The sequence below is a fragment of the Juglans regia genome, chromosome 11 (assembly GCF_001411555.2).
Source record: "Juglans regia cultivar Chandler chromosome 11, Walnut 2.0, whole genome shotgun sequence".
NCBI lineage: Eukaryota > Viridiplantae > Streptophyta > Magnoliopsida > Fagales > Juglandaceae > Juglans > Juglans regia.
Genome location: NC_049911.1, coordinates 29,836,975 through 29,858,034, shown reverse-complemented (window position 1 = coordinate 29,858,034; position 21,060 = coordinate 29,836,975). Strand labels below are relative to the sequence as shown.

At 35.4% G+C, this 21,060-nt stretch overlaps 2 protein-coding genes, 1 non-coding gene and 1 pseudogene across 10 annotated transcripts; 2 read left to right on the top strand and 2 right to left on the bottom strand.

Annotated features, from left to right (window-relative positions):
• Positions 1 to 456: 456 nt before the first annotated feature.
• LOC108991318 (phosphoglycerate mutase-like protein 1) lies at positions 457 to 6,030 on the bottom strand. Of its 6 annotated transcripts, XM_035695767.1 has the most exons (12): positions 5,960 to 6,024; positions 5,781 to 5,841; positions 5,414 to 5,477; positions 4,743 to 4,804; positions 4,483 to 4,590; positions 4,093 to 4,172; positions 3,131 to 3,299; positions 2,655 to 2,729; positions 2,427 to 2,515; positions 1,587 to 1,706; positions 941 to 985; positions 457 to 867 (listed from the first exon to the last, which is right to left on the bottom strand). In XM_035695767.1, exons 4-12 carry the CDS (start codon positions 4,800 to 4,802, stop codon positions 765 to 767), a joined length of 849 nt encoding a protein of 282 aa, XP_035551660.1. In that variant the 5' UTR covers positions 4,803 to 4,804; positions 5,414 to 5,477; positions 5,781 to 5,841; positions 5,960 to 6,024; the 3' UTR covers positions 457 to 764. The 6 variants fall into 6 exon arrangements, with proteins under 6 accessions (XP_035551660.1, XP_035551661.1, XP_035551664.1 ...); XM_035695768.1 differs by lacking the exon at positions 5,781 to 5,841 and having other exon boundaries at positions 5,960 to 6,030; XM_035695771.1 differs by lacking the exon at positions 5,414 to 5,477.
• Positions 2,935 to 3,086, top strand: LOC118343882. The gene has a single exon (XR_004797670.1). It is a non-coding gene; the product is annotated as a U4 spliceosomal RNA (small nuclear RNA).
• A 5,670-nt stretch (positions 6,031 to 11,700) lies between the features above and the next one.
• On the bottom strand, positions 11,701 to 21,060 carry LOC109015397 (phosphoglycerate mutase-like protein 1). Of its 3 annotated transcripts, none has more exons than XM_035695763.1 (10): positions 21,037 to 21,060; positions 16,142 to 16,203; positions 15,882 to 15,989; positions 15,492 to 15,571; positions 14,523 to 14,691; positions 14,074 to 14,148; positions 13,846 to 13,934; positions 13,006 to 13,125; positions 12,265 to 12,309; positions 11,701 to 12,191 (listed from the first exon to the last, which is right to left on the bottom strand). In XM_035695763.1, the coding sequence occupies exons 2-10, from the start codon at positions 16,199 to 16,201 to the stop codon at positions 12,077 to 12,079; spliced, it is 861 nt and encodes a 286-aa protein (XP_035551656.1). In that variant the 5' UTR covers positions 16,202 to 16,203; positions 21,037 to 21,060; the 3' UTR covers positions 11,701 to 12,076. The 3 variants fall into 3 exon arrangements, with proteins under 3 accessions (XP_035551656.1, XP_035551658.1, XP_035551657.1); XM_035695765.1 differs by lacking the exon at positions 21,037 to 21,060 and adding an exon at positions 20,858 to 20,884; XM_035695764.1 differs by lacking the exon at positions 21,037 to 21,060 and adding an exon at positions 16,304 to 16,371.
• Positions 14,354 to 14,483, top strand: LOC118343883 (annotated as a pseudogene).

The following is a 21,060-nucleotide window of genomic DNA, read 5'->3' as shown; positions in this document are numbered from 1 at the left end:
ATTCGAATCACTGCATGCGCGCATTGGGTATTTAATTTTTCTTTCCAATGCGTTGCATCGCCTCGCGCATGGAGCCCCTCATCGCAGCGCCTTGTGCACGCCCGCATCAGTGCGTCGCGCCCATGTAGACCATGCGTTGCTTGCCTTCCGCATGCCTCTTGGAGCTTCGCTTCTCACGTGCAGAGAAATTAAAACCGTTTCGTCAAAAGGGGTGACTCAAACTCAAGCCTTCAGAGTAATCCAATGGCCCTAACACCACCAAGCCAGTGATTGCCTTATGAAGTCTAATAGACCCAATAATATTATAACCATAAGTTATTGCTTATAAACTTTCCTTAATTCCTCTCTTTCCAAAATAATTCACAACTTCCAAAATAAATCTCCAAAATATTATTAATAATAAATATTATATATATTATTTTGAAAATATTTTCAACAACCCACAATTGCTCGATCTTCTACTGAAGCCAAATACAAGGCAGTAGTTAACACTACTTGTGAACTTCTTTGGCTACAATCTCTCTTAAAAGAACTAGGCATCTTTCTTAGAGATCTACCAATTTTGTGGTGTGACAATTTGGGTGCTACTTACTTAACTGTCAATCCTATTTTGCTAAGCATGTTGAGTTAGATTATCATTTTGTTATAGATCGTGTGACAGTTAAATCTCTTAAAGTTTCATTTGTCTCTAATAAGGATCAACTTGTAGATATCTTCACCAAGCCTTTAACTTTAGCTCGGTTTCTAGGTCTATTCAACTACGATCAAGCCTCTGCAAGCTTCTCAGTGGCAACATCATTGGGAAGATCAAGTCCATGAGGTATTTTTCCAGGATAGTTAGTCATCGAGGAAGCTGACCCCATCATACTGCAGAAACAAAGAGTCAGAAGATGATTAAGCTAGAATATGGATGCTACATTTTGAAAATGAATATGCTCACCTCCTATCTATGAAGACCATTGAACGGAGCTCACAATTGGCAAAACTGCACAATCACATTGTATTTTATGTAATTAGTCACGGTACTAGGTTTGTATTAGTAAAAAATCTTTATAACCAATAAATATGAAGGGAGTTCGAAGGTCAAAGTAACCCGTGAGAGACTGAGACGTGAAGTATGAACATGATATCACCTAAACCCTATCTCGATAAATAGGGGAAAATCATTGCTCTAGAAAATATGATCTACTTTGAATGATCATAGAATTCACAATCCAAGTCATACAAGTAAAACCATACTACTGAGGGGACAAGAACGCCTGCCATGACAGTGTCTCGTCAGAATAGAGAATCTAACAAAGAAATTTAAGTGAACAAATAGATAAATAGAAGTTTCTCAGACTCAAGAAATGACTCAAGATTTTAGATTTTTTTTTTAACTCGAAGAGATTAGCAATAAAATGTTAGAAAGAAACATCTCTAATTCTGAAATGTAATTAAAAAAAATGCAAAATGATTTGATGTAAATGCTGTCAAGTGAATAGAGAAAAAATAGAGATAGAGAACGTTTATATTTTAAACCCGAGAAATATGTCTACTAAAATGTTTTATATATGTGTGTGCGCGTGTGTGAATGCAGTACTTACTTTGCGCATATTTCACTCTTAACAATTGGATGACAATCATTTCCAAAAGAGCTTAGGGTATGAAACAAGAATCCACTGTGGGTCACAATTGCAATCTCCTTCTCTTCACGAGTCCACAACCTGGGCCAATTGAGAAACAATGAAAAGAAAAGAAATAATTTTGGGGTATGTTCATGGCCATACTTGCAACCAGATGATAGCGAAAGCGATCAAAATGTCTACAGAAATCCCACTCAACCAGGATAAAAGGTGGAAACTGGAAAGGATATACCCATGTGGAAAAATTGATCTCATAAGCAATAACCAAGCGTTTATCTGCCATTGTAAGGGAATCATCCCAAATATTGATCCATACATCTGAAAACACTAGCATATTTTAAGAGAAAAAAAGAAAGAAAGATAATATTACACAAGTGACTTCATATGTATGTAAGACACTAACATGCATGTATTACGTATTGGGACTCATTGCAGAACACAAACAATATCTTCTTTTTTTTCCTTTTAAAAGAAGGTGAACTTGGATCCATGAAAGATCAAGATCCCATTGACATGGGACGACCATGCCAGCTAATAAGAAAAAACGGAATATTCCTTTTAATAAACCAATTTGTCGAAAGATAGAGCATGTTTGAAAACCCATGGCCGATCTCAAACACGATAAAGTAATTTGTAAGGTGAATGAGCACAAATTAGTGCTTCTTTAGTTTTAAAAGACGGGCAATTCCAAAGTTTGGAACTTTTTTGGCCATACAAAATCTCAACAAGCATTGCTTGTTGATTGTTACTTTGGTTAACAGAACTTCAATTTTCTGGGAAACGGAAGGAAAAGGCAGTTACCATTTCAAAAACTTCTGTCCCCTATCAGCAACTTCCTCATCCGTCTCTCTAATGTTAGGCTTCCACAAAATGTCATCATCATTTTCCACCTGAACAAGAATTACAACATGAATAAATAATAAACATGATTGAATTGAAGACAAGGTAAACGACTCAATAGCATTTGGAAATGACCGTCAAAAGCCACCCGTTGGCATTATAAAGCCCCAATTCTGGTAATTTACTTACCAGTGAAAAATCAATTGCAGGAAAAAGTGGGCGATATTCCCTAATGCTTTGCCTCTTATCACATGGATGAACTCCCTGTAGTGAAAAGAAAACACACGCAAGTACAAATTGAGCTGACAACTAATAACCAATTAATGGGAAAAAAGGGGAGGGACTATCATTTGCCACAATTTTGATTCACTTCTTGTTAATAATTGGATAAGTACTAAGATGTATATTACAAATGCGATAACTTTGTGAACATTCATGCCAATATACATGCAGAAAAGGGCCCTACAATATCTTTGCGCTTGGGGCAATGACGCAGCTAGTGAGGTTCTAACCGAGGAGCGTCTATTGCTGGTTGAAAACTATTTCCAAACCCCTTCTTAGGCCTGGGTTCGTCCCTGGCCTTCGAGAATTTCTGGAAGGGCTCCCCTCTGGGGTAAAGCCCTACAAAAAAAAAAAAAAAATCCATTAGATGTAATGTGGCATACCAAACGTTCACGGCAAAGCTCTACGGCTACAAACGGTGGGCGATTTAGACTTGAAATTGCAGGATGGCCACTGTTCCCTGTATTTGCAACCATTAGAGGAGGTACATTTACCCCATCTGTGTATGCTTCAGCTTCACCACCAAAGACTCCAACTGCTGTTTGCATGGTCCTGCAGTGAACCATTGTTACTCATGAATTATAATTAAGAATTAAAGCAATTTAAACATGTAGACCCAATTTGTTTGGTGAGGAACATGCCAAGTCATCTAAACCAAAAGCCCCTCAGGGAATAGAGATTCAGAAAACGATTAAAAATAATAAATGACCTTTGGCCTTTTACATACCATTTCTTCGTGCGTCTTAAAAGTTATGAAGCATGAATACCTAAAAGACCTAGGAGATGGACTTAGAAATGGCTGGATACATGCTTGTACACTAAATAAATATTTTTAGTTTCAGATTGGGGGAATATGGCTGTTGGCAGAACTTTTAAATACATAGTATTCAAGTTAGAAGCCAGACAAGCATCTTAATGGTTTACATATCACATAGAAATTTGATTAGCCATAGGGCTGGAAATGTACAACAAGATATGTTACGTATGTATATATCTCAGGGGTTTGAGTCATGAACCTGAGGCAATGGGTTTTTACTTGAAAATATTTCTTAGAATCTGCCTACTGGTGCTAGAATGACCTTGATTTCTTTTTTTAGCACAACCTGGACCTAATAATGGCAGGTTAAACAGCTCTCATAAACAAATAACCCTAGAAAAGCGGATCACTGAAACCGCACGAATTCTTCACCACTTGATTCTAGCGGTAATAATAATGCTTATACATTGCGTCAGAATCCAGTGGTGAGCATAGTGGAGGTGGTCTGCACCATTTGCACGGCATTAAGCAGATAGGAAAAGATATAAAATAAAAAATAGGAGGCAGCAAAATTGCAGTGACTTTTACCTTAACAATGGGGAAACAATGACTAGGTCGATGCTTTTGGAAATCCCACATGCTTGAACATGCTTGCGCAGATTATGAAGCTGTCATGGCACCACGAAATCATTCCATGACATCACTTTTACTATTATATGGGAGAATATGATATCTAATACAAGATATAAGCAGGACACGAAAGTTTAAAAATCAAGCCTATGTGCGACAAAACTTACAAGTTTTATCCAGTTTCCTATCAGAGTAATTCTTATTTTATTTTACCGTTGCAAGTTAATACAAGATGACCATGGCTTTCTACCTAAAAATTAGTTATATAAAAGTTTCCATAGCAGAATACTTCATCGACAACATAGATGCAATGAACTAACAATTAGAACATAATTAATCAGCAACTACCTGCTTCCAGCCAAGAGGAGATAGTTGTGCATCAAAAAAATCATAAGATAAGTATGCATCATGGTTTTTCTCCCCTTCCACGTTGTGAATCCCTTGGGCATGCCTTACCTGTAGACATGGCTTGATAAGACTAATATGCTTTTTAAAGAACAAATAAGACAATAAATAATCTCCAAAAATAATGCATACAAGTGTCAAGCGTACAACCATAAATCTTCTCCACTAATAATAATGAATAGAATGGAAAATTTTCCACAAACCAGGTGAAGAGTCTTGCAACGATGCAACGGGTAGAGACTTTGACCGCCAGTGGAATCCATGTCTGTGGTCATAAAAGAAAACAACCAACATAAAATCATAAGATCATCCCCTTTAAAAAAATACATAAAAAAATGTGGCCTCCACTAAAGGTGATAACCATGTGACAAATTTGTGCCTACTTGGTTTGTCCTGAAGAAGCTAATCAAGAATATTGTTCATAGACAAGTGCTCAAGTACTATCTAACACAATGTTTTAACAAAGGCGAGAATAGAGACCAAAAGCAATGGCAAAAGTTACAATGGCAACATTGGAATCGATGCTTTGGTATGTGATAAAGCTAACAAAAGATATCCATGTGATGCCCCTAAAGCATACGCAACAAGTGATCCATATAAGATTCCAACGGAACGAGTTTGGCATCAAAAGTATATATGCCAGAATAATCCCTAGAAATGTTCTAATAAAAAAGCATATACCAAAATAATCTCCAAAAGCGTTCACAATTTGACCACGTTGAGGTAGAAACCACAAAAAAAAAAAGGAGGACAAATAAAACAATAACAATAACGTCAAGATTAACGATATAAAAAGTAAAAATAGATAAATATTTTGATCTTATCAAGCTTAAAAAAAACAGGGGGCGGGTCGAGCACTTCGAGGGGAACTTGCCTCCACAACTTGCTCATAGCAATCGAGTGAAAAAAACTCTTCAGGATGATTTGACGTACGGCATCTACAGGGAATTTATAGAAGCTAAACTATATCAGTGTGGAAACAAGATCAAGACTGAGCCTAGCAATCCAGGAAACTTTAAAATCAAGGCAGAATCAAGCTAAACAAGGAAGGGAATCGAGGTTATTCGCAGGGATCATATCGTAGTTGGATAAACTAATCGGTTTGAACAAAGCATGGATAATTATCAATTACTACCAGCAACCACGAACTTAATGAAATGCAGCACCACCGACTCCTACTATAAATCCAAACAACGTAATCAAATTAATAAATGATATTAAAAGAAAAATATTTGCCAAACCTTCAGGCAAATCTTAGCACAAGCATCGTCACGCATATAACAAGCCAAAACGGTAAATTCCCTAATCACAAACACATTTCAAGCACCAAATAATCGGAAAACAAATCAGAACTGAGTCGATAGCCAAAGAAGCGAATCGGCGCTAACAATCCAAACATAGAGAGATTTGCGAATCAGACCTGAGAGAGCAGAGAAGCAAGTTCGAAAGTGTCGGTGAAGCACACAATAATATAATAAAAATTACAATCAAATTAAAATAAAAACGAAGTCAACGAAGTCAGTTTAGATTGAATCACAGAAACATCACTTTCTTTAAAAATATTTAAGTCTTTTATTATATACAAAGTGTCAAATTATTCGATATAATAAAATTTATCTTGACAGAACTCTTCTAAAATATAACAATCTAACTAATCATTATATTATATAACTTGAACTAACTCTACATAAATAGTTGAGTCTAAAACTACACTTAAAGAACACTTTTTTATTATCTGAAAGACCTCTCCAAAAAATATATACACACTTTATCTTTCTCTTTTTCAAAAGAAAAATATACTAACTTCGTACGTACCGAAAAGAAAAAATATTACCCTTGAATCACACCCACTCACTGGATGCTAACCTCCATTCAATTTAAAACAATTCAAAATACACTCGTAATTGTGCAAAGAAATGGTGAATAAAGTAACGTATTTTCAAGAAACGGCACAATAAATAATTAGCCACTACCAAATTAAAAAGAAAAAACCAACGAATGAAACTTATGGACCGTTAACTAAGAGCCGGTAAGAAATTAACTGATAAAATTAACAAAAAATCTAAATAATTTCTTATTATTTACACAACCTTCACACATTATACTTTTTTAAATTTTTATTATTATTTTCTTTTATCAAATATTTAATATATGAATAATGAATAAAAAAATTGAATTAGTTTAAAAATAATAAACTCAAAAAAAATTTTAAAAAATTTTAAAAATTTTAAAAAAATATAATGTGTGAAGGATGAGAGATTGTATAGCATTGCTCATTAATTAAAGTTCAAACGGCTTGATTGTAAAACGGACAATAATAAGCATTTAAAAAAACAATTGTGCAACTGAAACATTAAATTCAACCAATTTAAAGAGATAAACGTAATTAATAAAAATTATTTATTAAAAAATACCAACATTCCGCCATTATGTTTTTAATAAAATAAAAATAAATAAATAAGAGAGATATTTTTAGATAAATAAGGATTATTATGTATCATAAAAGTGTGCTCTATATTGAATTCTCACTTAGTGAAATAATAAACTTTATTCTAGAGTCAATAGTGGTCTCAAACTTAAACTATGACTGCTTATGAAAAATGAGTTTTAATCTAGCCAGCACATTAATCAAACATGTGTTAACATGAGTTTTATAAGTCAGCACATTACAATCTTGTATTAATCTCGGTTTCACAAGTGTATTTGAGAATAAACACAAATCACATAGAGAGCGGCCCCACTCCCACGCTCATATAAGTGAAATCTGTCAAGAATGCTCCTGTAATTTTTTACACCCTACTCATAAGAGTTACAAAATTTCATTATGAGTTTCTCAAAAAACTCATCCTCTAAAATATTACAGGATAAATGCACTCACATCATAAGAATGAGAAATAAAATAAATAGAGTATTTTTTACTACCATCATATTATTCGTTTTTTCCATTAAACTCAAATCTCAGAATCTCTGGTCTCCAAGTTAGGTATCCTCATACATGCCTCTTAAATAATGGATTTTAATCTCATTTCTCTCGATGTATTTCAAACTATTTTTCTTGTCAAAACTTTGTTTAGTGGATCTGCATTAACAACACTATCAGTAAAAAAAAAAAATCTCAGTACTATGTTTTTCTTCTAAAAGATCTGGATTTACCAATATAATAACAGTTTTTTTTTTTTTTTTTGTACTCTACTAATTGTAGTAGTATTATCACAATAAATTAATTGATTTTTTCCGCAAGGGAATAAATCTCATCAAATTTACTTTTCTATTGAGGCCAAAGCAGTTCAACTTCATCGTTGACTTGAAGAAAAAAAAAATACGGCAGCTTAAAGCGATAATCAATAAAATCTTAAAATGCTAATATTTATTCATGCATCCAAACTTATGATTTATCTCAGGATAACGAAACCAAATCTCAACATTAAAAACTTTCGGTTATGGCACTAAAACCCAAATTAATACCAAACGTTTCTTGAACAAACCAAATGGCAACTAATAGATTAGACGCATCTCATGTAATAATGGAAAAGTTTTTCCGTAAAGGTATATCTGTTACCGGGGAGTCAACCAATTATAACTTCACTTCCAAAAACTAAAAGAATTGAAAAAACGTTGGAGCCAAATATTTTTTTTTAAATATTTTTTTTTAAAAACTTGACCCCCACTAATTTTTAGAATTAAAAAGAAATTTTCTAAAAAAAAAAAATTACTCAAAAAACACTTTATTCCAATATGAAAAAAAAAATGGACTACTATTTTTTTATTCCATATATATGAAAGACATAAACATGTGTGTCAAAATATTTAAAATAATGCACATAAAAAGAAACATATTATGTTTTATCCTCAATATTCAATTTAAACATTACATCACAAGCATAGCTCTTGCCCACAAAATTCCATTTTTTGTAATTACATAGTATGTTTAAATTGCCCACAATATTCAATTTAAGCATCACGTTTAGAGGTGAATTTCAGCTCAACCTCATCACTTCAAAAAACATTTGTTTTACTTGAATCATCAAGCATAATAGTTTTCTCTTCTTCAAAGGGAGTAAAATTTTTGAACCAATTTTTATCATAGCAGACATGCCTATTGACACCAGAATCTGCCAACCACCTTTCAACAAATTGAACCATGTTAATGTCTGTGATCATTGCTACAAATGGCTCTTCCATTACGTTAACTTGAAGATTATTTTCTCACTTTTGGAACCTACAAATTCGAGCAAAGTGCCCAATTTTGTCATAGACAAAACAAGCTTGATTTTGTGAAGGGGTTCTTGGTTCTTATCATTTTGGCTTTGAAAGCCCTTTTTGTGAGGTCTACTAAATTTTTTGAAATATTTTCTTTGCGGCTTTAAAAAACTATTTCTTGTATTTTGACATTTGGGCAAGGTACCATTTTCAAAAATTAAGTTTATATTTTTCATGGTATCTTCATTACCATTTTGAAACACCAAATCATCTTGACCTCTAACTTCCTCCTCTACACGAATATGTGTTATTAACGTCTCCAATGATGTCTCCTTTTGTTTATGACTCATCGACTTTTGAAACTCTCTCCACGAAGGTGGTAACTTGTCGATGATGCCCCAAATAATTAGATTGTCTCCAATCTTAATGTCTTTGGATCTAACTCCAGTTACAACCATTTGAAAATCTTGAGCTTGTTCTGCAACGGATTTTCCATCTACCATTTGATATCGAAAGAAGTGACTTGCCGCATATTTCTTCGCTACGGCTTCTTCCGCATCATATTTACTCTGTAAAGCTTTCTAAACTTTCTTTGTAGATGTGTAAGTAGTATTGTAGTAATCATAAAATTGATCAGCAAGACAATTTAAAAGATAGCATCGACAGTTATACTCATCTTTGGTATATTTTTCAATCTTTTCTTCGTGAGCTTTCACTTGTGCTTCAATTGTGTTCTCGGTAGTGATCTTGCTCGAATTCTTTGCAGTGAGAACATAAGAAACGTTGAGAAGACTTAGATAGAAGAGCACTTTGCATTTCCATCTCTTGAAATAAGCTCATTTGAACCAAAAGAACTTGTTGAGATCTCCAATATTTTCCGTAAATTTTTTAGTTGTAGGCTCCATGTCTAAATCTTCTTAAAATTGTTGGTGAAATATATAATAATATAATAAAAATTACAATGAAATTAAAATTAAAACGAAGTCAGTTTGGACTGAGACACGGAAATATCACTCTCTTTAAGGAGATTCAAACTCTTTGCGGTGTACAAAGCCTCAAATTAACCGGTACAACAGAACTCATCTTGACTTGACTCATTCAAGATATAATAGCCCAACTAATCGTCGTATAGCCCAAACTAACTCTGCACAAATAATTGAGCCTAAAGTTCCACTCAAAAAGCATATTTCTATTATCTAAAAGATCTTTCAAAGAAATATATACTAACTTCGTACGTACCGAAAAGAAAAAGTACTACCCTTGAATCACACCCACTCACTAGATGCCAACCTCCATTCAATTTAAAACAATTCAAAATACACTCGTAATTGTGCAAAGAAATGGTGAATAAAGTAACGTATTTCCAAGAAACGGCACAATGAACAATCAGCCACTACCAAATTAAGAAGAAAAAACCAATGGCTGAAACTTATGGACCAAAGAGTCGGTAAGAAATTAACTGATAAAATTTAAAGTTCAAACGGCTTGATGGTAAAGCGGATGATAATGAGCATTTAAAAAACAATTGAGCAACTGAAACATTAAATTCAACCAATTTAAAGAGATCAACATTATTGATAAAAACTATTTATTCAAAAATACCAACATAAAGCGAGAAGGACGCTCGGGAGATCTCTCTCGCTGTTAGAACACTGTCATCGCTAAATCTGGGTAGTACTTACTCTCGCTATCAGAACACTGTCATCGCTAAATCTGGATGGTACTTACTTAACTGTCAATCTTATTTTGCATTCATGTACTAAGCATGTTGAGTTGGATTATTATTTTGTTAGAGACCGTGTGGCAGCTAAATCTCTTCAAGTTTCATTTGTCTCTAGTAAGGATCAACTTGTATAAATCTTCACCAAGCTTTTAACTTTAGCTCGATTTATTCAACTACGATCAAGTCTCACAATATGTCATGTGGTGCTTGAATCGCAGGGGACTTTTAAGGCAATAGCTGCTGCAATACCAAATTAGAAGAATAAGAAGGAGCAGCTCGCATATAGTCTAGAAGATTCTGGACTGATTCTGAAATAACAGAATATGTTCTAGTGGTCCAAAGTTTGTTTGTAAATTCCAAATGAAATTTCTATAAATGTAATTTCAAATGCTTTGAGACAATTTGTATAAATAGGGCTTAAAGGGTCTTTGTATTGTAAGAGAAGAAAACTAATACACGAAAATTCTTTCAGAGTAGAATACTCAAAGAGGCATTTTCTCAAACACTTTGTTTGCATCCTTTCAATTTTCCTCATTAAATTGTTTGCATCCTTTCAATTTTCCTCATTAAATTGAGTTGAGTGAGATAAAATAGATAAAAATTAAAAATAAAATAAAATATTATTAGCATATTACTTTTAATATTATTTTTGTTCCTAAATTTAAAAAAGTTAAATTATTTATTGTATTTTATTTGAAAATTTAGAAAAATTGTAATTATTAGATGTGATTGGATGAGTGGAGATACTTTCCGAATCAATACAAGGCCTAAGACCCCCCATTTGGATGTTGAGATGAGATAAAATTTTTCTCATCTCATCTCGACATCCAAATAGAACTCAAATACAAAATAATTTTTAATTTCAGTTGTTAAACTCCTAATCAAAACATAAAAAATACACAACTTTTTCAAATTTCAAAACAACAATTATATTTAAAAAATTATATTCAAACAATTTTTTAACTTTATAATATTTTTATTCAATTTTTTTTCTCTCATTTCTCAAAATCCAATAAAACATTTTAACTCAAAACATTTCACTACTATTTACAAATCATATATATCACTATTATTCATATATATTCTGAAATATTAAGTGTCCAAACGAGCCTTAAAGGTTGCTTGCCCCAAACACGACATAGCATGCCATCCATACAAGTGGAAACCAAGGAAGAACAGCGTCACTTTGAAAAAACAAAAAATCAGAAAGTGAGGGACAGGGAGGGAGAGGCCCAATGTTTAACGATAAAAGACTACATAACAAATAAATGATATTGAAACAGAAACCTCACTGTATGTTCATGTTCCGAAGTAAAAAACAGCAATCTTCCATGGCCCCAATAGAAAGCTAAATAAAGTATAATAAACCCAATGTGTTCACATCTTCATCTGAAAAAGAATCGGCATGACAACTCTGGTATAGGCTTTAGATCTACCTATTCCAAGAAAAATGAATCATGAAATCATCCAACAGAGCCATCGAACTTGCTAAAAATGGATACCTTGTCTTCTGTAGAAATATATTAACTATGGAAGTGCCTCAACAAACACTTGAATCATATATCACATGTATTGTGTCTATTCCTTCTTGGTCATTGTTCTTATACGCTATAGTTAGTTTGCAAGTCCTTCCTCTGGAAGCTTCTCAGTGGCAACATCACTGGGAAGATCAAGTCCATTAGGTATTTTTCCAGGATAGTTAGTCGTCGAGGAAGCTGACCCCATCATACTGCAGAAACAAAGAGTCAGAAGATGATAAAGCTAGAATATGGATGCTACATTTTGAAAATGAATATGCTCACCTCCTATCTATGAAGACCATTGAACGGAGCTCACAATTGGCAAAACTGCACAATCACATTGTATTTTTTTATGTAATTAGTCACGGTACTAGGTTTCTATTAGTAAAAAAATCTTTATAACCATTAAGTATGAAGGGAGTTCGAAGGTCAAAGTAACCCGAGAGAGACTGAGACGTGAAGTATGAACATGATATCACCTAAACCCAATCTCGATAACTAGGGGAAAACCATTGCTCTAGAAAATATGATCTACTTTGAATGATCATAGAACTCACAATCCAAGTCATACAAGTAAAACCATACTACTGAAGGGACAAGAATGCCTGCCATGAGGATGTCTCACCAGAATAGAAAATCTAACCAAGAAAGTTAAGTGAACAAATAGATAAATAGAAGTTTCTCATACTCAAGAAATGACTCAAGAATTTAGATTTTTTTTTTTTTAACTCAAAGAGATTAGCAATAAAATGTTTGAAAGAAATCATCTCTAATTCTGAAATGTAATAAAAAAAAATGCAAAATGAATTCATGTAAATGCCATCAAGTGAATAGAGAAAAAATAAAGAGAGAGAGAGAGAACCGGGGGGGGGGGGTTGAATACATGGCTAGATAGCAAATTTGAATACATGGCTAGATAGCAAATTCAGCAGAAGGCATAGTGCGTTATATTTTAAACCCGAGAAATATGTCTACTAAAATGTTTTATATATGTGTGTGCGCGTGTGTGAATGCAGTACTTACTTTGCGCATATTTCACTCTTAACAATTGGATGACAATCATTTCCAAAAGAGCTTAGGGTATGAAACAAGAATCCACTGTGGGTGACAATTGCAATCTCCTTCTCTTCACGAGTCCACAACCTGGGCCAATTGAGAAACAATGAAAAGAAAAGAAATAATTTTGGGGTATGTTCATGGCCATACCGGCAACCAGATGATAGCGAAAGCGATCAAAATGTCTACAGAAATCCCACTCAACCAGGATAAAAGGTGGAAACTGGAAAGGATATACCCATGTGGAAAAATTGATCTCATAAGCAATAACCAAGCGTTTATTTGCCATTGTAAGGGAATCATCCCAAATATTGATCCATACATCTGAAAACACTAGTATATTTTAAGTGAAAAAGATAGAAAGATAATATTACACAAATGACTTCATATGTATGTAAGACACTAACATGCATGTATTACGTATTGGGACTCATTGCAGAACACAAACAATATTGCTTTTTTTTTTTCCTTTTAAAAGAAGGTGAGCTTGGATCCATGAAAGATCAAGATCCCATTGACATGGGACGACCATGCCAGCTAATAAGAAAAAACGGAATATTCCTTTTAATAAACCAATTTTGTCGAAAGATAAGAGCATGTTTGAAATCCCATGGCCGATCTCAAACATGATAAAGTAATTTGTAAGGTGAATGAGCACAAATTAGTGCTTCTTTAGTTTTAAAAGACGGCAATTCCAAAGTTTGGAACTTTTTTGGCCATACAAAATCTCAACAAGCATTGCTTGTTGATGTTACTTTGGTTAACAGAACTTCAATTTTCTGGGAAACGGAAGAAAAAGGCAGTTACCATTTCAAAAACTTCTGTCCCCTATCAGCAACTTCCTCATTCGTCTCTCTAATGTCAGGCTTCCACAAAATGTCATCATCATTTTCCACCTGAACAAGAATTACAACATGAATAAATAATAAACATGATTGAATTGAAGACCAGGTAAACGACTCAATAGCATTTGGAAATGACCGCCAAAAGCCACCCGTTGGCATTATAAGGCCCCAATTCTGGTAATTTACTTACCAGTGAAAAATCAATCGCAGGAAAAAGTGGGCGATATTCCCTAATGCTTTGCCTCTTATCACATGGATGAACTCCCTGTAGTGAAAAGAAAACACACGCAAGTACAAATTGAGCTGACAACTAATAACCAATTAATGGGAAAAAAGGGGAGGGACTATCATTTGCCACAATTTTGATTCACTTCTTGTTAATAATTGGATAAGTACTAAGATGTATATTACAAATGCAATAACTTTGTGTACATTCATGCCAATATACATGCAGAAAAGGGCCCTACAATATCTTTGCGCTTGGGGCAATGACGCAGCTAGTGAGGTTCTAACCGAGGGGCGTCTATTGCTGGTTGAAAACTATTTCCAAACCCCTTCTTAGGCCTGGGTTCTGGAAGGGCTCCCCTCTGGGGTAAAGCCCTACAAAAAAAAATATCCATTATATGTAATGTGGCATACCAAACGTTCACGGCAAAGCTCTACGGCTACAAACGGTGGGCGATTTAGACTTGAAATTGCAGGATGGCCACTGTTCCCTGTATTTGCAACCATTAGAGGAGGTACATTTACCCCATCTGTGTATGCTTCAGCTTCACCACCAAAGACTCCAACTGCTGTTTGCATGGTCCTGCAGTGAACCATTGTTACTCATGAATTATAATTAAGAATTAAAGCAATTTAAACATGTAGACCCAATTTGTTTGGTGAGGAACATGCCAAGTCATCTAAACCAAAAGCCCCTTGGGGAATAGAGATTCAGAAAACGATTAAAAATAATAAATGACCTTTGGCCTTTTACATATCATTTCTTCGTGCGTCTTAAAAGTTATGAAGCATGAATACCTAAAAGACCTAGGAGATGGACTTAGAAATGGTTGGATACATGCTTGTACACTAAATAAATATTTTTAGTTTCAGATTGGGGGAATATGGCTGTTGGCAGAACTTTTAAATACATAGTATTCAAGTTAGAAGCCAGACACGCATCTTAATGATTTACATATCACATAGAAATTTGATCAGCCATAGGGCTGGAAATGTACAACAAGATATGTTACGTATGTATATATCTCAGGGGTTTGAGTCATGAACCTGAGGCAATGGGTTTTTACTTGAAAATATTTCTTAGAATCTGCCTACTGGTGCTAGAATGACCTTGATTTCTTTTTTTAGCACAACCTGGACCTAATAATGGCAGGTTAAACAGCTCTCATAAACAAATAACCCTAGAAAAGCGGATCACTGAAACCGCACGAATTCTTCACCACTTGATTCTAGCGGTAATAATAATGCTTATACATTGCGTCAGAATCCAGTGGTGAGCTTAGTGGAGGTGGTCTGCACCATTTGCACGGCATTAAGCAGATAGGAAAAGATATAAAATAAAAAATAAAAAATAGGAGGCAACAAAATTGCAGTGACTTTTACCTTAACAATGGGGAAACAATGACTAGGTCGATGCTTTTGGAAATCCCACATGCTTGAACATGCTTGCGCAGATTATGAAGCTGTCATGGCACCACGAAATCATTCCATGACATCACTTTTACTATTATATGGGAGAATATGATATCTAATACAAGATATAAGCAGGACACGAAAGTTTAAAAATCAAGCCTATGTGCGACAAAACTTACAAGTTTTATCCAGTTTCCTATCAGAGTAATTCTTATTTTATTTTACCGTTGCAAGTTAATACAAGATGACCATGGCTTTCTACCTAAAAATTAGTTATATAAAAGTTTCCATAGCAGAATACTTCATCGACAACATAGATGCAATGAACTAACAATTAGAACATAATTAATCGGCAACTACCTGCTTCCAGCCAAGAGGAGATAGTTGTGCATCAAAAAAATCATAAGATAAGTATGCATCATGGTTTTTCTCCCCTTCCACGTTGTGAATCCCTTGGGCATGCCTTACCTGTAGACATGGCTTGATAAGACTAATATGCTTTTTAAAGAACAAATAAGACAATAAATAATCTCCAAAAATAATGCATACAAGTGTCAAGCGTACAACCATAAATCTTCTCCACTAATAATAACGAATAGAATGGAAAATTTTCCACAAACCAGGTGAAGAGTCTTGCAACGATGCAACGGGTAGAGACTTTGACCGCCAGTGGAATCCATGTCTGTGGTCATAAAAGAAAACAACCAACATAAAATCATAAGATCATCCCCTTTAAAAAAATACATAAAAAAAATGTGGCCTCCAGTACTAAAGGTGATAACCATGTGACAAATTTGGGCCTACTAGGTTTGTCCTGAAGAAGCTAATCAAGAATATTGTTCATAGACAAGTGCTGATCAAGTACTATCTAACACAATGTTTTAACAAAGGCGAGAATAGAGACCAAAAGCAATAGCAAAAGTTACAATGGCAACATTGGAATCGATGCTTTGGTATGTGATAAAGTTAACAAAAGATGTCCATGTGATGCCCCTAAAGCATACGCAACAAGTGATCCATATAAGATTCCAACGGAACGAGTTTGGCATCAAAAGTATATATGCCAGAATAATCCCTAGAAAGTAGGGGTGGCCTCCGACTCCGACGGAGTCGGAGTTGTCATTTCCGACCTCCGACACCAACAAAAGTCGGAGCCAAAGTTCCCCTCCGACTCCGACTCCGAACGTAGTCGGAGTCCGATTCCGATTCCGATTCCGACCTCCGACCTCCGATCGGAACTCCGAACGTCCGATCGGAACTCCGACTGGAGGTCGGAGGGAGTTCCGAACGGAGGTCGGAGCTCCGACTCCGAACTCAATTTCAGATTTTTTTATTTATTATTATTTAAATTTTGTTGTTCAATTTCGTTTCAGATAGTGGGCAACATATATATATTTTTTTAAAAGTGAACCATCTACAAATATTTGGTTTATAAGAGTTTTCAATAATTTAAATATTCGTTCTGATTTTGTTACTGAATTTTGATTATATCTTTAATTTGTTTTATGTCCGCCTGAAATTTAGCATTAAAAGTGCTCATGACTCATGAGTTGAAAATTACACAAATTTAAAATTTTATAGAAAAGAATGATGGTACGAATTTGTATAATTCGATTAATTTCAGTTTGATAATAAATTATAAACTTTTGAGAGAGGATGGATAAGTACTAATAGAAACTATAGAATAAAGAGTACTTATCCCACGTATTTGCTCGGGATATAAGTACATAAATATAACTATATAAATAGTTTAAAAAGTAAATAACATGTATGATGCAGCCATAAGTTATAACAGTCTCATTTATAACGTAATAACAATATGACTCAGTCTTGAAATATAACTACATAAAAATTAAACACGGGTTTCACTCAAACCCCAATGTTCCATTGGTCACGCCTGAAATGAAGATAGAAAGTAGCAATCAATAGATGAAAAAAAATTGATAATAAAAAATTATATACGGTAAAAGAATAATTTGATTCTTACCAAGAAAGGAGGTTCTCTCAACTCCATCCCAACTCTCAAGTAGCGTCCGTTCCAAACTCTCAATCATCGGTAATTATGTTAGGGTTCACAATTAGATCTATAAAATCATAAAAAGTAGAAGTTAGAAACATTAAAAATAATTAAATCATCATTTAAAAGCATATAAACTTACCCGATTCAAGCCTATAGCTCTCGGCATCAACGCCAACGGTATCTAGTCCAATGGGCATTTCACTTATCCAATTCTGTGTGCAAACGAGGGCCTCCACGGTTGACGGTGACAATGAACTCCGATAAGCATCCAACACGCGACCTCCAGTGCTAAATGCCGACTCTGAGGCAACCGTAGTGACAGGAATGGCTAGCACATCTCGGGCCACACGGGAAAGGACTGGATACTTGGTGGAATTAACTTTCCACCAAGTTAATAACTGAAATACATCACTAGGTGCCTCGACAGCTTCCATAAAATATCGTTCAACCTCAAATGTACAATGCATAATATTCCTTGTTGACATGAGTTGATGATACTGCCGTATGACACGATTGCCTCTAACCCCTACAGATGGGTCAGTATCACCTGAGGAAACTGTCGATCCTGTCGGCCTCGAATGTGAGGAGCTACCAACTGCGGATGAAGGCTGAGCACTAGTACTGTAGTGATGATATAAGTCATCAACATCACTTTTTAGCAATCTAATAAACTCTCCAGCCTTCACTGCCCCGAGGACGGAATTTATCCAAAATTCTAGAACGACCAACTTAACTCGGGGGTCAAGGATCACAGCCACAAATAGCAATCTATTTATCTTCTCAATATTCCCCAAATATTTATCATATTTGATCTTCATTCTCGTAGCCATATAAGATAACAATCCAGCAGAGTCAGTACAACTATTTTCCAACTGGAAGTGAAGCTCCGAGAGCTCACTGAAAAATGAGTTCGCAGTCGTATATTTGGATCCAGATAGTCGCATGGTTATCTCATAAAAAGTTCTTAAAAATTCAACAAAATAACTCACACTGGTCCAATCATGTGCGTCTGGCGCACCGAGCCCCTGTCCTGCTGGCTCCAACAAAGCATACCTCAGGCCCCCATCCTCGACCTCCATCCGCTCGAATGCTTTTTGGTACTTCTGTGCCACATCCAACATCATGTATGTAGAATTCCATCGAGTCGGAACGTCCAAGCACAGCATACTAGAACATTCAATCTTCAAATCTTCTGCTATTGCCTTAAACTTGGCAAGCCTTTGAGGGGAACCCCTCACATATCGTACAATGTTGCGGACTCGGGTTATGGAATCATGAACCTCTTTTAATCCCTCAACAACTATGAGGTTAATGATATGAGCACAGCATCGAACGTGAATAAACTCGTGGGCCCGAATGACATCATCTCTCACCGTCGTGTTCCGCTTAAACCAATCAATTGCTGTTTCATTCGCACTGGCATTGTCAACTGTAATACACAGCACTTTTCGAATTCCCCAGTCCTTTAAACAATCATCCATCTTCGCCCCAATGGATGCACCTTTATGATCCACAATTTCTTTAAAACCAATAATTTTTTTATGCAAAATCCATTCACTGTCAATGTAGTGTGCTGTGATACACATGTAGCAGACGTTCTGTATAGAAGTCCATGTGTCAGTCGTAAAAGACACTCTCTGGCCAGTGGTAATAAACATCTTCCTCATCTCCTCCTTGTCCTTCGCATGCCTCTTCATACAATCTCGCATCACTGTATACCGTGATGGAATGGGAAATCGTGGCTCAATAAAAAAAATGTGGCCTCCACTAAAGGTGATAACCATGTGACAAATTTGGGCCTACTAGGTTTGTCCTGAAGAAGCTAATCAAGAATATTGTTCATAGACAAGTGCTCAAGTACTATCTAACACAATGTTTTAACGAAGGCGAGAATAGAGACCAAAAGCAATTGCAAAAGTTACAATGGCAACATTGGAATCGATGCTTTGGTATGTGATAAAGTTAACAAAAGATGTCCATGTGATGCCCCTAAAGCATACGCAACAAGTGATCCATATAAGATTCCAACGGAACGAGTTTGGCATCAAAAGTATATATGCCAGAATAATCCCTAGAAATGTTCTAATAAAAAAGCATATACCAAAATAATCTCCAAAAGCGTTCACAATTTGACCACGTTGAGGTAGAAACCACAAAAAAAAAAGGAGGACAAATAAAACAATAACAATAACGTCAAGATTAACGATATAAAAAGTAAAAATAGATAAATATTTTGATCTTATCAAGCTTAAAAAAAACAGGGGGCGGGTCGAGCACTTCGAGGGGAACTTGCCTCCACAACTTGCTGATCATAGCAATCGAGTGAAAAAAAATCTTCAGGATGATTTGACATACGGCATCTACAGGGAATTTGTAGTGTTGGGAATAACTGTATATCTAAGACTAACTCGAAGTATAGTAACGGAACTAAACGAAAGAAAAGATGACAATCACACAGAAAGAACACCAAGAATTAAGTGGTTCGACTCAAAATGAGCCTACGTCCACTGGTGGGGTCGGTATCGGAGATTTCACTATCAACAAAGATGGAGTACAGATGAATACAACAAAACTTCACAAGGAAGTTATCTCTCAAAACTCACTCTATAACTTCTCTCTCAAGAAAACACTAAAAACAAATGAAAAAAGTGATTTCTGAAGTTCTAAAAGGGAAGTGGGCGCCGTTTGGTATTTATAGGAACAGTAATGTTCACTTCTGTGAACATTGGCTCGAGCGAACACTCGAGCGAGTGTCGAGCGAACGTAGGTTTTCTGCACTTCGCTCGAGCCAACACTCGAGCGATGGTCGAGCGAAGCTCTCGAAGCTCTCTGACTTGAACTCGCTCGAGCTGGATGTCGAGCGAGGGTCGAGCGAAGCTCTCTGACTTGGATACCGCTCGAGCTGCTTGTCGAGCGAGGGTCGAGCGAAGCTCTCTGACTGACTTCGCTCGAGCCAAGTGAAACTTCGCTCGAGCGAACCTACGACACATGCACTGTTCCATCTGATTCAAGCCACCTTCTAACATATAGAAGCTAAACTATATCAGTGTGGAAACAAGATCAAGACTGAGCCTAGCAATCCAGGAAACTTTAAAATCAAGGCAGAATCAAGCTAAACAAGGAAGGGAATCGAGGTTATTCGCAGGGATCATATCATAGTTGGATAAACTAATCGGTTTGAACAAAGCATGGATAATTATCAATTACTACCAGCAACCACGAACTTAATGAAATGCAGCACCACCGACTCCGACTATAAATCCAAACAACGTAATCAAATTAATAAATGATATTAAAAGAAAAATATTTGCCAAACCTTCAGGCAAATCTTAGCACAAGCATCGTCATGCATATAACAAGCCAAAACGGTAAATTCCCTAATCACAAACACATTTCAAGCACCAAATAATCGGAAAACAAATCAGAACTGAGTCGATAGCCAAAGAAGCGAATGGGCGCTAACAATCCAAACATAGAGAGATTTGCGAATCAGACCTGAGAGAGCAGAGAAGCAAGTTC